Source organism: Lepus europaeus, chromosome 4 (assembly GCF_033115175.1).
Source record: "Lepus europaeus isolate LE1 chromosome 4, mLepTim1.pri, whole genome shotgun sequence".
In the NCBI taxonomy this organism is placed as follows: Eukaryota; Metazoa; Chordata; class Mammalia; order Lagomorpha; family Leporidae; genus Lepus; species Lepus europaeus.
In genome coordinates this window covers 139,095,732-139,111,380 of record NC_084830.1, presented here as the reverse complement: position 1 = coordinate 139,111,380, position 15,649 = coordinate 139,095,732, and the positions used below count along the sequence as shown (strand labels likewise).

Sequence of the window (15,649 nt, the reverse complement as noted above, 5' to 3'; positions counted from 1 at the left end):
CCAAAGTCACATGGCTAGCATGTGAGATTATAGGAATCTACGTGGAGACATGTCTGATGATGAAGCAGGGATCTCTTTATGCTCTTGTGATACTGGAATTTAGGGGTTGGAAACACCTCACAGGCAGTGCATGCTTGAGATTAATGTCTAAGTAAGCTGCATCTCATATCAAGGTAACGACAAAGAGAAAGGAATTATGATTCATAACTTAGAGACCTAAACTGGGAATCACCAAAACACTAGTACACTCAGTAGTCTGTAAAAGGTTAAGGCATTCTAAATTTAGCTAACTATGATCTGTGATTAGTGGAAGAATTACTTCTCTGAGCATATATATGAAAACGTACGTGGGATCAACATTATTGTCATGTGCAAGAGACTTACGGTAAGGCTTTGAAAGGCCATAGAGATAAGGTTACGTAAAAGTAGAGCTAAAAGGGAACTGAAAGCAAACTTGTTAAATTCAAAGATTTGTACTTACATACTAAGCCACCGGATGTCGCTGTCGTCCACAAAATAGGAGCTTTTCGGAACAAAGGCTCAACCCACGGTTTCTGACGAACTAGGAAGTAACTAAAATCTGAGATCTCAGCAACCGGGATTAAAAATGGAAGCAGGAAACCGAAGAGGACATTTCAGAGCGTGTGTGCGTTCCAGGTCGCTAATTTATTGGTCTGTGACGCAAGAACAAGCAGCGACCTTGGTCTCTAGATCTGGCGGCCCTGGAGCCCGGCGCCTGCTGCCCTGGCTCCTGCTGCTGGCAGCCTGGCGGGCGGGCAGCGCCCAGCTGCGCTACTCGGTCCCCGAGGAGGCCCAGCACGGCACGTTCGTGGGCCGCCTGGCGCAGGACCTGGGGCTGCCGCTGGCCGAGCTGGTGCCGCGCCTGTTCCGGGTGGCGTCCCGGGCCGGCGGGGACCTGCTGGAGGTGAACGTGCAGAACGGCATCCTGTTCGTGAACGCGCGGATGGACCGCGAGGCGCTGTGCGGGCGGAGCGCGGAGTGCAGCGTGCACCTGGAGGTGGTGGTGGAGCGGCCGCTGCAGGTGTTCCACGTGGAGGTGGAGGTGAGGGACATCAACGACAACCCACCCGTGTTCTCCGTGAAGGAACAAAAGCTCTCCATACCCGAGTCTAGACTGCTGGACTCGCGGTTTCCGCTAGAGGGCGCGTCGGATGCGGACGTTGGAGAGAACGCAATGCTTACTTACAAGCTGGCTTCCAACGAGTTCTTCGTTCTTGATGTTATAAATAAAAGAGGTAAAGGCAAATTCCCAGTGCTCGTTCTACGAAAACTGCTGGATCGTGAGGAAACTCCTCAGCTGGAGTTGTTACTGACGGTAACTGACGGGGGCAAACCGGAACTGAGCGGCTCTGTGTCTCTGCTGATCCTGGTGCTGGACGCCAACGACAACGCCCCGGTGTGTGACAGATCTGTTTACGAAGTGAAAATGTACGAAAACCCAGCGAACCAAACGTTAGTAACGCGGCTGAACGCCTCTGATGCCGACGAGGGCGTAAACAAGGAAATGGTGTATTCCTTTAGTTCTTTGGTGCCTCCTGTCGTGAGACAGAAATTCGCAATAAACGAGAGGACTGGAGAAATAAAAGTAAACGATGCTATTGACTTCGAGGATAGCAACAGCTATGAAATTCTCGTGGATGTCACAGATAAAGGAAACCCACCCATGGTTGGCCACTGCACCGTCCTAGTGGAAATCTTAGATGAAAATGATAATCCACCCGAAGTGGTGGTCACTTCTCTTTCACTGCCCGTCCGCGAGGACGCTCCCGTGGGCACGGTGATCGCCCTCATCACTGTCTCGGACCGCGACTCGGGCGCCAACGGGCAGGTGAGCTGCGCCCTGACGCCCGACGTGCCCTTCCGGCTGCTGTCGACCTTCAGGAACTACTACTCGCTGGTGCTGGAGAGCGGGCTGGACCGCGAGCTGGTGTCGGGCTACGGCGTGGTGGTGACGGCGCGCGACGCGGGCTCGCCGGCGCTGCGGGCGTCGGCCAGCGTGTGGGTGGAGGTGGCGGACGTGAACGACAACGCGCCCGCGTTCGCGCAGGCCGAGTACACGGTGTTCGTGAGGGAGAACAACGCGCCGGGCTGCCACCTGGTGACGGTGTCGGCGCGCGACGCGGACGCGCGGGAGAACGCGCGCGTGTCGTACTCGCTGGTGGAGCGGCGCGTGGGCGAGCGCCTGCTGTCGAGCTACGTGTCGGTGCACGCGGAGAGCGGGCGCGTGCACGCGCTGCAGCCGCTGGACCGCGAGGAGCTGGAGCTGCTGCGCTTCGAGGTGAGCGCGCGCGACGCGGGCGTGCCGGCGCTGGGCAGCAACGTGACGCTGCAGGTGTTCGTGCTGGACGAGAACGACCACGCGCCGTGGGTGCTGCCGCGGGGCGCGGGCGGGCCGGCGAGCGAGGCGGTGCCGGTGTGGGTGTCGCGGTCGGCGGGCGCGGGCCACGTGGTGGCGAAGGTGCGCGCGGTGGACGCGGACGCCGGCTACAACGCGTGGCTGTCGTACGAGCTGCAGGCGGCGCCCAATGCGAATGCGAATGCGGCTGGGGCGGCGTCGGCTGCGGCGGGCGGGGCGCGGCTCCCGTTCCGCGTGGGGCTGTACACGGGCGAGATCAGCACGACGCGCAGCCTGGACGAGGCGGACTTGGCGCGCCAGCGGCTGCTGGTGCTGGTGAAGGACCACGGCGAGCCCGCGCTGACGGCCACGGCCACGGTGCTGCTGTCGCTGGTGGACAGCGGGCAAGCGGCGGCGGCGGCGGCGTCCTCGTCGCGGGCGGGTGCGGCGGCGGCGGCGGCGGGCGGCGCGGCGGCGCTGCTGGACGTGAACGCGTCCCTGATCGTGGCCATCTGCGCCGTGAGCAGCCTGCTGGTGCTGACGCTGGTGGTGTGGACGGCGCTGCGGTGCTGGGCGCCGGCCGCGGAGGGCGCGTGCGGGCCGGGGCAGCCGGCGCTGGTGTGCGCGAGCGCGGTGGGGAGCTGGTCGTGCTCGCAGCGGAGGCGGCAGCGGGTGAGCGGCGGCGAGGGCGCGCCCAAGGCCGACCTCATGGCCTTCAGCCCTGGCCTTCCTCCGGGTCCAATGGTCGACGCTGGAGCGGAAGATCCGTCTGCTGGACCCGACCAGGTTGGGAAGGTGGGTCGTATTATTTTCATTTCCAGATTTTCTTTGTGTATAGTGTCTCATCGCGTTTTTCTCATATTTAGTTCTCGGATATTTTCATCGCACACACAGCATTTATGCTCAAATATTCTGCCAATATCTTTTGTAGTGTAGTTTATTCCAGAATTTTATTTTTAGATTTTGTCTCTTGTCCTGATTGTGCCATCCTTTGCTTGATATTGATCTTTAAGATGAAAATACTGAACATTTTAATATTCTCCAATATCAATGTTGTATATCTGTGCAATTTTGATAATTTATTTTCATTACCACTTTTTAAAGTCACAAATATTTGCTAGCTTAGCGTTTTAGTGCATGTATATTTAATTTCAATTTAAAATTTTGGCTAGATTGTATTAACAATAAGACTGCACTCTTTTCAGTGAAAAATGGCTTTCCCCCTATAATAGACTGTATACTGCATGATATACTACATTTTCAACATCCATTCATTACACTTGGTTTTCAGTATTACAAGAGATTGGTAGTTGATGGATAGAAATATACCAGATTTATTAATTACATTAAATATATTGAGCTTTAATCTTTACCATTTTTAGTTGTAGTGGTGCCTGTGCCACTGTGTATTTCTCATTTTTCTTAGTAGGAAACAATGTTTCATAGTTTTGATAGAGCTTGGTGATTCTTTATTAACTCCTCCTCTGTTGGCATTAGGCATTGCTTATAATAGGTATTGATTCTTCCTTTTAAGGGTGGTGTCATGATTATATTAATGAATAGGAGCATTGGAAAATAATTTTTAATGTTAAGGAGATTGAACATGCTTACTTTTGTTTGGCTATTAAAAGTATGAGGAGAAAATTTAATTATTCTCTTACAATATTTTATACCAGTCACATATCATATAGTGCAATTTAGTTTAATTGCTTATGTAGTCACCCTAAAGCAATTGTGTTGAAGGTTTTATATATATATATATATATATATATATATATATATATATATATACAGACACCCTCACACATATATACACCCACTCAGAGATGCACATTAATTAAATTGCATTGTGACAAACCCACACTCTCCATTATGTTTTGTGAAATTGATTGCTATCTCATTCCCATATTTCATTTGTAAAAATTAATTGCAGTGTGAACAAATACCAAAGTGACTGATTTGTGAGGTTCACCCTGGATCTTAGCAATTACTTTTTCCTTCCTGTTTCAGTATGTTGATGGAACTTGCTTTTCAGTATGTGCTTCATAAACAGTTTCCAATAAAAGCTGATATCTTCAAGTATGAGCATACAAAAAATAATTGCATCAAGAATTTAAGCATTGCAATGCCTTCAGTGTGAATACCTCCCATGGTCTGTCTCCAAGCCTCAGAGATGATAGATGATCAATTAATACAAATAAAGTGTAGTTTTCACTATATCCAGTGTGCTCATGAAACAGGTGCTTTCCCCTCAGATATTTGCAAAGAATTTTCCTGAATAACAAACCAGTGGATCCTCCTTTCCCTTCGTAAAGGCCCCTATAAATTGTAAAATCTCAGTTCTGTAGGGGCATTCATCAGTAGTACGTTTCAATCATATAATGTCTGCTCTTTTTTTTTTTTTTTTTTTTGGCAGGCAGAGTGGACAGTGAGAGAGAGAGACAGAGAGGAAGGTTTTCCTTTTGCTGTTGGTTCACCCTCCAATGGCCGGTGCGCAGCGCTGATCCAAAGGCAGGAGCCAGGTGCTTATCCTGGTCTCCCATGGGGTGCAGGGCCCAAGCACTTGGGCCATTCTCCACTGCCTTCCCAGGCCATAGCAGAGAGCTGGCCTGGAAGAGGGGCAACCGGAACAGAATCTGGCGCCCCGACCAGGACTAGAACCTGGTGTGCCAGCGCCACTAGGCGGAGCATTAGCCTGTTGAGCCATGGCACGGCACCGGCCTGCTCTTTTTAAGAGTATTTATTTATTTGAAAAGGAGAGAGGGAGGGAGAGGTTGAGGAGGGAGAGAGAGAGAGAGGAAGAGAGAGAGAGACATCAATCTTCCATCTTCTGGTTTACTTCTCAAATGGTCATAAAGGCCTGGGCTGGGCCAAGCTAAATCCAGGAGACTTGAACTCCATTGGGGTCTCAGACATGGGTGACAGGGGCCTCAGTAACTGGGTCATCTTCCACTGCTTTCCCAGGAGCATTAGTAGGGAGCTGGATGGGAAGCAGAGCAGCTGAGACTGGAACAGGTGCTCATATGGCAAAGCAGCATACCCAAGTGCACCACAAAGTCAGCTCCAGTTTCTAGTCTTGTAGTGTAAATGATAAGTAGAAATTTAACCTCCAAGGTGAAGATATACTTGTTTGGTCTCCTAACTTTAAAAGACAGGGCCGGCGCCACAGCTCAATAGGATAATCCTATGCCTGTGGCGCCGGCACCCTGGGTTCTAGTCCCAGTTGGTATGCTGGATTCTATCCGGTCGCTCCTCTTCCTGTCCAGCTCTCTGCTGTGGCCCAGGAGTGCAGTGGAGGATGGCCCAAGTCCTTGGGCCCTGCACCCGCATGGGAGACCAGGAGGAAGCACCTGGCTCCTGGCTTGGGGTCAGCGTGGTGAGTTGGCTGCAGTGGCCATTGGGGGTGAACCAATGGAAAAGGAAAACCTTTCTCTCTGTCTCTCACTCTCAGTGTCCACTCTGCCTGTAAAAAAAGAGAGAGAGAGAGAGAGAGAGAGAGAGAGAGAGAGAGAGACTGCTAATCATTGCATATCTATGATATTGGCTATCTTTGGTATTATAATTCTACATTTTTATAATAGGTATAGATATATTGAGTATTTTTCAGCTTTCTGATGTTTTACCACTTTTTTCTTTCAGCAGTTTTAAAAATATTATTAGTTTCTTTTGCAAGACAGTCTTTGATTAAACTCAGAGCAATATCTTTAGAGTGTACAACCAAAGAAGATACAGTTAAAAGTTCATAAAAGCAATACATAGGTAGATCTTTCCTCATTCCCTAGAGTATATATTGTAACTTCCCATTACCAAATGAAAAATTGTGTCTGTGAATTACTTGGATACTTAAGTGCTTCTTGATGTTCTGAAATCTGTCATGCCCTGTACTTGACTCCATGTAGCAAACATCCAGTTCCTTTTGCCTACATCTGCCTTCTCTGCTGGCCCTTTATAGGATTCGTGTGCAACCTCAACAGAGCAGTCCTAGTAAAAGATTGTCTTCATCTGAGTTATTCAGAGAATACAGAATTATGCTTGCTAGTTTAGTCCTATTTACTGACTTTGTTCTTTTTGAACATATTCTTTAAAAGTACACATATTCAAAAATAGGTTAACATAATATTCACAAAAGGTTGACATAACAAATTAGTGTTTTATTCAGCAGCATGCTGATTCTAAGTTCTGTGAAGGGGGAGTTGAGGAAAGTGAAGGTAATGATGGGAGAGCTCAGAATGAGAAGTTGAGAGATCACAAAGACAAATATTACTGATTTCAGGCTGAGTCTCACAGAGTCATTAACATAAAAAAATAAAATTTTATAGACCATTTCCTTCATTTAATTCAGAGGCAGAAAACCAGAAAAATCTCTCGGATCAAGGCTAGTTTTTCACATCCTTGCCAATAGAGGAATGAGTACATTTATTTTAAAACTATAATATCATACTTCTGCAGTCATGTTTAACATGCTCTTTATTAGATGAAGTTAAAACAAGTCAGTCACAATTGCTTTCAGTTCTCACTGACACAGAGTTTGTGATAGTCTTTTGAGATGTGTAATCAACTCATAGCTTTATTGCTATAATGCAGTTATTAGCTAAATGAAGACCTTAGAATTGGGGACTTTACAAGTTATGTTTATATAATTTATGAAGCAGTCCATCAAGCTCAAAATGGAATAGGACTTCATTTAAGTAAGGAGTCATCTCAAATGGACTATATCATTTTAGACAGCAAAAATATAAGGGGTGGGGTTAAATTTCTTAGTCATCTCTCTGAATTTAGTCACCTCACTGTGATAATATTTTTCTTGCCTTGTTCTTTGTCCATTTTGTTGGTCTAGAATTTATGTCTCCTACAATAAAGATAATTATAATTAGAACTGTAAATCTCTGGCATGCATTTATAGTAATTGAATTGCATTTTGAAAAGTGTTCAAATAAAGAGTGAAGCTCAATGTTATTTAAAACTTAATACTTTCTAATACATCCATTTATAGTTGTTTTTTAGTAGGGAAATTTGGGGTTTTTCAATGTGTTCAATTTTCTGGGAAGAATTCAGATGTTGAATAGTTGGTTCTTCACAATCATGAGAATGAGTAAAACTTTTTTTTTTCTTTAAGGCAGCACTGATAAACTTTACTGACACTGGTAAAAGTTTTATGCAACTTGGTATGTAAGTTTTAATATCCGAGATAAAAGCAGGAAAATACACTTGAGTGAATGAATGGAATAATCTTTTATTCCAGTCTCATCAAAAAATTCTGGAATCAAGTGGGATAAAAAGGAAAATATCATTTAAATTCCCGATCAGTGTTTTTTTTTAGATGAGAAAAAGACTATCTTTGCCAAATAAGCAATGAATATAGTGCACATTGAAGTTGTATAGTGAGACAAAGTCTCAGAAATAAACTTAGCGTTTCTGTGTGTCAGTACTGGGTAAATTCGTTAACATGAAAGTAAGGAAATCTTGGTATGAACCAATAATCCCATTTATGTTGAGGTGATAACTTAAAGAATTTGCATTTTGAGTTATCCTCTACACATTTGGACCAAATGTTGAGAGTAACAACATACTGTAAATATTAAATAATAGAAAACTATAGAGTGTTAAGAATAGACTTTCTAAGAAGCCATTCCAAAATTATCAGTTTCTTAGGAAAACACACAATCACTAGTATTTTACAAATATGATATTATTTGCAGACATGATAATATGGTTAGTGATGATACTATGCTTAGATGTTTACATATAGGAGAATTTCTTGAATTCTAATTTGTAAGATAAAACTGCCCTTGAAGATCTGATGATAACACATAAAAACATATGTGTAGGGAAACACTTCAAACCCTACAATCAACAGAAGGACAAATATGAAGGCATCAGGAAAAAAGTAAGGTAAGTGTGTACCAGGAAATCAAAGGCACTTACGTTTTGAGCCACTGGATGTCGTTGTTCTCCAAGGAGAGTATCGTTTCAACAAAAGAAAACCAGATTCTTTGCGGTTCAGAAAGAAGCTCCGCTGTTCCGGTGCTTTACACCACAAACGCACCCATATTAAAATGAGCGGGGAGCCCAGGAGCAAAGAAGCAAAGGCGAGATCTCAAAGGAGCTGTATCTTTCAGACGTGAAACAGAGCTTTGCCAACCGAGGAACAATGCTGGCTGCGACCCGACGAAGCGGCCGGGGAGCCCGGCGCCTGCTGCCCTGGCTCCTGCTGCTGGCAGCCTGGCGGGCGGGCAGCGCCCAGCTGCGCTACTCGGTCCCCGAGGAGGCCCAGCACGGCACGTTCGTGGGCCGCCTGGCGCAGGACCTGGGGCTGCCGCTGGCCGAGCTGGTGCCGCGCCTGTTCCGGGTGGCGTCCCGGGCCGGCGGGGACCTGCTGGAGGTGAACGTGCAGAACGGCATCCTGTTCGTGAACGCGCGGATGGACCGCGAGGCGCTGTGCGGGCGGAGCGCGGAGTGCAGCGTGCACCTGGAGGTGGTGGTGGAGCGGCCGCTGCAGGTGTTCCACGTGGAGGTGGAGGTGAGGGACATCAACGACAACCCACCCGTGTTCCCGGCGACAAGGAAGAATCTGTTCATTTCTGAAGCGAGGGCTCTTGACTCTCACTTTTCGCTAGAGGGAGCCTCGGACGCAGACGTCGGCAGCAACGCGCAGCTGACTTACACGCTGAGCCCCAGTGAGTATTTCTCGCTGGATGTGCCGACCAGTACGGAACAGGTAAATCCTGTCAAACTGGTATTAAAAAAGTCTTTAGATAGAGAAGTGACTTCAGAGCTGCTGCTGGTGCTCAGGGCAACGGACGGGGGCAAGCCTGAGCTGACGGGCAGCGTGGAGTTGCGCATCACGGTGTTGGACGCCAACGACAACGCCCCCGTGTTTGACAAATCACTCTACCGCGTGAAGTTGCCGGAGAACTCCTCCAACGGAACCCTGGTGATCAGCCTGAACGCCTCCGACCCGGATGAAGGTTCCAATGGTCACGTTCTGTATTCTTTCACCACCGAGGTCTCGCCTCGTTTAGAAGCCTATTTTCACATAGATTCGGTCAGTGGAGACATAAAAGTAAATGGGAAGATAGATTTTGAAGAAACCCAGTTATGGAAGATCCAAATAGAAGCGGTTGACAAAGGCAATCCCCCGATGTTTGGTCACTGTACCGTCTTGATAGAAGTCGTGGACGTCAACGATAACGCTCCGGAGTTAGTGGTGACCTCCATATCACTGCCGGTCCCGGAGGACGCTCCGGTGGGCACGGTGGTCGCCCTGGTCAGCGTGTCCGACCGCGACTCGGGCGCCAACGGGCAGGTGAGCTGTGCCCTGACGCCCGACGTGCCCTTCCGGCTGCTGTCGACCTTCAGGAACTACTACTCGCTGGTGCTGGAGAGCGGGCTGGACCGCGAGCTGGTGTCGGGCTACGGCGTGGTGGTGACGGCGCGCGACGCGGGCTCGCCGGCGCTGCGGGCGTCGGCCAGCGTGTGGGTGGAGGTGGCGGACGTGAACGACAACGCGCCCGCGTTCGCGCAGGCCGAGTACACGGTGTTCGTGAGGGAGAACAACGCGCCGGGCTGCCACCTGGTGACGGTGTCGGCGCGCGACGCGGACGCGCGGGAGAACGCGCGCGTGTCGTACTCGCTGGTGGAGCGGCGCGTGGGCGAGCGCCTGCTGTCGAGCTACGTGTCGGTGCACGCGGAGAGCGGGCGCGTGCACGCGCTGCAGCCGCTGGACCGCGAGGAGCTGGAGCTGCTGCGCTTCGAGGTGAGCGCGCGCGACGCGGGCGTGCCGGCGCTGGGCAGCAACGTGACGCTGCAGGTGTTCGTGCTGGACGAGAACGACCACGCGCCGTGGGTGCTGCCGCGGGGCGCGGGCGGGCCGGCGAGCGAGGCGGTGCCGGTGTGGGTGTCGCGGTCGGCGGGCGCGGGCCACGTGGTGGCGAAGGTGCGCGCGGTGGACGCGGACGCCGGCTACAACGCGTGGCTGTCGTACGAGCTGCAGGCGGCGCCCAATGCGAATGCGAATGCGGCTGGGGCGGCGTCGGCTGCGGCGGGCGGGGCGCGGCTCCCGTTCCGCGTGGGGCTGTACACGGGCGAGATCAGCACGACGCGCAGCCTGGACGAGGCGGACTTGGCGCGCCAGCGGCTGCTGGTGCTGGTGAAGGACCACGGCGAGCCCGCGCTGACGGCCACGGCCACGGTGCTGCTGTCGCTGGTGGACAGCGGGCAAGCGGCGGCGGCGGCGGCGTCCTCGTCGCGGGCGGGTGCGGCGGCGGCGGCGGCGGGCGGCGCGGCGGCGCTGCTGGACGTGAACGCGTCCCTTATCGTGGCCATCTGCGCCGTGAGCAGCCTGCTGGTGCTGACGCTGGTGGTGTGGACGGCGCTGTGGTGCTGGGTGCCGGCCGCGGAGGGCGCGTGCGGGCCGGGGCAGCCGGCGCTGGTGTGCGCGAGCGCGGTGGGGAGCTGGTCGTGCTCGCAGCGGAGGCGGCAGCGGGTGAGCGGCGACGAGGGCGTGCCCAAGGCCGACCTCATGGCCTTCAGCCCCAGTGTTCCTCCTGAATCCAGTTCTGCGGACAGTGGAGTCCAACAGGAGATTTTCGGGAATGTAAGTACAGCAACCCTTGGGTATTTCTCATCTCTACTAGTTTCAGTCACACACTAGTTTATTAATCTAGTTAAGTGCTTTGCTTTTATACTTAGTTCTGTCTTGGTATGATTTATTTCATATATCCTGGAGGCCCTGGCATTTGGTACAGCTGTTGAGTGACTCCTTGTTATGTCTCCTCCCCATATCAGAGTACGGGGTTCCTATCCAGGCTACCCTTTAAGCTTCAGATCCAGCTTCCTCCTAATGTGTACTTTGAGAGGCTGCAAGTGACAGAGCAAATACTTGACAGAGCAGATACCCAAGCACTCACGTGAAGGAGAGCCGGAATCACTTAAGGGCTGTTGGCCGGGGCATGGTTCAGTCCTGGTTGTGGTGGGCATTTGGGTAGTGATTTAGTGAAAAATATCTCTCTAGCCTTTAAAGAACATGGAAACAGATTTCTTTAAAATATTTTTAAAAGGATAATAAGGGGAAAGGATAATAAGCGGCAAAGGTAATAAGGGGGAAATGTAGGGCATGGGCTAGGCTGAAACGAACTTCTGAATTTTGCAGCAAAATCATCCTTTCCATCCATTTTCTTAGCCTTATGGATGTTTTCTCCTTACTATGCACGCATTCAAAATTACTGATAGTATTTAATTTCATAATTTATTTTATTTAGTGAAAAAGATATTTAAAGCCTTGGCCTCCTACAGTCTGTGAATTTATCTGTGACTAGTGGGGATTTGCAGGGCTGAGGCAGTTTCGTTTTACAAACAATTCTGTTTCTTTACAATCAACGTCATACTTTAATGAGATGGTGGTTGTGGTGGGAGGAGTTTTGACTTTGCTTTGGAGGTAGTTTTCCTTTTTTGTCTTCAATCTTAACATTTATTGTTCATTTTCTTCCCAGTCTTCAATTGTTCTTGTTGTTTATTTCCTACAATGTCAGTTCTGCTTAATTCCTTGGTGAACTCATTGTCGCTCTCCTCCAGTTTAATTTGTTGAGCTCTTCCTATTTAGAAAATTCACTTGCACATTGATCAATCTCATTATTTCTCTATTCTTGGTATCTATCCTGAGACTCTATGGAAATATTTTAGAGTGTGAAAATTCACACTTTTTTTTTTTGCTTTGAGAAAGGCTTCTCATATGGTGAAGGATGCTTCCATTGCCTGTGGTCACTAAGCTGCATTGTCTCTTCACAGTGATGTTGCTTTGAATAAGTTAAGCCTAAGAACTATGAAAGGTCAGTCAAGCACTTCCACCTGACATCTGAGGTGTTGACCACACCTTGGAATTTAAGTTGATATCTTCTAGACACATTTGCAAAACGTTTTTTTCCTCAGTAGTATGTGTACATGGATTATTTTCTCTAAATGGATCCCACAAAAGTTTTATTGAGAGATTTAAGGATGTTTGTCAAATATGCTGAAGGTTATTTTGTTGCTTTTGGATCTAATTACTGATGGAATACCTTTTAATTCTGTCATGTGAGGAAATAAATTATACAGATTTGCATGTGGCAACCATGTTATAGATGGGGTAAAGCTAATATAAATGCTGAGGTGGTGTTTGTGGCTACTTTCTACATGGAAATATGATTTATGTGAAGGCGAACTTCTGGAAAATCTTTAGAAAATGGAAAGTCATGCCCTACATCCTGACCGTGGTGCTAGGATTCTCTGCACACACATCTGTAGAACAAGAGCACACTTGGTTACTAGCTATTATAAACTGCCATTGTGTGAGTTGTTTCTCTTTGTTAGACATGGTGTGAGGGACTTAGGAAACATTATTTCATTTGATTTTTATAGTAGTGTATGAAGTAGTGTATATATGTATATATGAGTATCCACATTTTAAAGATGAGCTAAGAGAAGCTGAGATATTTAGCTTTCTCTTTCAGTTCCATTCAAATAGTACATGATGGTGTTGATCTTCAAAGGCATATCTTTTGCATTCCAGTGCCATTCTTTCAGTCACTGTAACTTAGAACTTTCCTCCAGCAGTCTTTTCTCGTTATTACAATCATCAGTTTTGTGCCATGCCATAACTAAGATGGGCATTAAGAATTTTTTAGTGATTTTTTTAGATGAGTTCATGATCGTCATTATCACTTGCTTCAGTCAATGCCACATTAAGATAGGTATTTACATGTTCATTTGTAAATAAGAGCTGCTTTAAAAGAAGTGGACATGGTGTAAAATCACTGTGGAAGTGATTTAAGTAAGTAGAATCATTTCAAATATGAGAAAAATCAGAATATAGTGGTTCTCAATAATCATGCAGAATACCAAAGCCAAATACCATGTACAAAAATGACTGTTTTGTTGTTGTTTTTGTTGTTGTGGGTGAGGATAATATTTTGGATAAATGTAAGTAATAATATGATTTTTTTTCTTTTTTTTTGACAGGCAGAGTGGACAGTGAGAGAGAGAGATAGAGAGAAAGGTCTTCTTTTTGCCGTTGGTTCACCCTCCAATGGCCGCCGCGGCAGGCGCGCTGCGGCCAGCGCACTGCGCTGATCCGAAGGCAGGAGCCAGGTGCTTCTCCTGGTCTCCCATGGGGTGCAGGGCCCAAGCACTTGAGCCATCCTCCACTGCACTCCCTGGCCACAGCAGAGAGCTGGCCTGGAAGAGGGGCAACCGGGACAGGATCGGTGCCCCGACCGGGACTAGAACCCGGTGTGCCGGTGCCGCAAGGCGGAGGATTAGCCTATTGAGCCACGGCGCCGGCCAATAATATGATTTTTAAAAAATTTACAGTGTTATATACTTCAATAACAGCTTTAAAGGCCTAAATTTCTAGTGGAAAACTTTAGATGTGTATAGGTCTTTCTCGGTTCAGTCTTCTTCAGTCTTGTTGTTGGATGAGCTGCTTTTTGCTAAATTAAAAATGTTGTGGCTGAATCACTATGTTTACTTGAATAAGCCATGATACAGCAGAGTCAGTATGATTAAACAAATCCTGTAATTTTGCTGATTCAGTGGTTGAATAGTGTATTTCCAATCTGTTGATTTTGAAGAAACTTCTGGGTTTCTTAGAACGGCTTCAAGATTTATTTCTGTGTCAGTAGCCTCATATTGAATATTAGTGGATGATACAGGGTAGTAGGACATTAAACTACGCACTTTAATATGTCACTGTAGGTAGAAAGTTAACTAGATTGATTCCATGAGGGTCAGACACATGGTTTTTTAATCCTCACTTGAATTTGCAAAGTCAGTGTCAATGGTGATGTTAGTATGACTTCTTGATAATAGTTTATATCCACACGCTAAGCCTATATCCAAAGATGAATTCAAAGATAGCATAATCTTTTCTATAGGAGCTGATTGAGATGGTGACATGAAGTACCACAGCCAAAATCCAAAATGCATTATTAAGTGATAACTATATCCAACTATATTTTGGACTTGGTATTCACCCGGTGTCACTTTACATATTCACAAAATACGGTAGTTTTGGAACTTGATACCTAAATTAACATCTGGTTTTAATTCAACATGTGATGCAATCATCTCTCGTAGATAAAATTTTTTTGTGTGTTCCATTCTCTACCTTGGTTGACTCCGCGTTGCCTTATAACACCTCAATCCTCAGTTACCATAATAAGCTGGTTAGATATTTGTTGCTTTCTTTTGTCCAAAATAAAGTTGACTTGCTGCAAACCTCAAATATCATATTAAAGATTCTATTATCTTGCTTAATGTTACATTTTTTGTTAAAGGCTCCTATGGTTATAGATGCGTAACAGAATTCAGTGCCATAGAAGTTGATATGCCTGCATTTGTATGTTTTCAATAGGAAATTCTGCATTTACTTTAGTAAGAATACTAGCATTAGGATAAAAGTGGAACAAAATATCTAATTAGTAATAGAATATGTATAGATTTAAAAAGTTATGATAATGAAAAATGTTAACATCAATGTGATAATTTTTTCATATGCCACTGCAGTATTTTAAGGTTGATGATGAACCATAAAAACTACAAAAGAGAAGGGTGTTTTGCCTGGTGTTTGAGGTGCTAGATAAGGTGCCTACATCTCATATTAGGGTACCTGGGTTAAAGTCCTACTCTCAGCTCCTGACTCCAGCTTCCTGTTAATGCAAGTGATGCTAGCTCAGTTATTTGAGTCCCTGCTACTCATGTGGGAGATCTGGATTTTACTCCCAGCTCCTAGCTTGAGTATTGCCCAGCCCTAGCAGCCTATTGTCAAGGAGTTAGCCACCAGATAGGAGCTCTCTTTTTCTCTCCTCTCAAATAATTAAAAACAAAACAAAAAAACAAACAAAAAAACTAAAGGGGCCAGCATTGTGGCATAGGGGGAAAAGCCACCATTATGCCTTATCAGGCACCAGTTCAAGTCTTGGCTGCTCCACTTCTGATCCAGCTCCCTGCTGATGTCCTGAGAAAGGCAGTGTATGGTAGTCTAAGTGTTTGGGCCCCTGCAATTATGTGGGAGATGCAGATAATGTTCCTGGTTTCTGGAGTGAACCAGTGGATGGAAGAGTTTCTCTCTCTGTTCCTCCCTCCCCGTAACTCTTTCATAATAAAAATAAATAAATAAATCTTTGAAAGATATAAAAATATATTCAAACTTGAGTGGTATTTATTGAGAATCCCTTTCTACTCAAAACTTCCTTTGTATAACTTTTTTACTCCTAACTCTTAAAGGTGGTAGATGAAAAGACAGCTAAAACATAGGCG

The 15,649-nt window shown here is 47.0% G+C and overlaps 2 protein-coding genes across 2 annotated transcripts; both read left to right on the top strand.

The window, feature by feature from the left end:
• The first annotated feature begins 367 nt into the window (after positions 1–367).
• LOC133758790 (protocadherin alpha-10-like) lies at positions 368–4,496 on the top strand. The gene is given in 4 exon segments (XM_062189933.1): positions 368–385; positions 687–768; positions 771–3,151; positions 4,392–4,496. Coding segments are annotated over 4 exon segments (2,586 nt in total).
• A 4,011-nt stretch (positions 4,497–8,507) lies between these two features.
• LOC133758788 (protocadherin alpha-10-like) lies at positions 8,508–15,646 on the top strand. The gene is made up of 2 exons (XM_062189932.1): positions 8,508–10,952; positions 15,617–15,646. Exons 1-2 carry the CDS (start codon positions 8,508–8,510, stop codon positions 15,644–15,646), a joined length of 2,475 nt encoding a protein of 824 aa, XP_062045916.1.
• Positions 15,647–15,649: the final 3 nt, after the last annotated feature.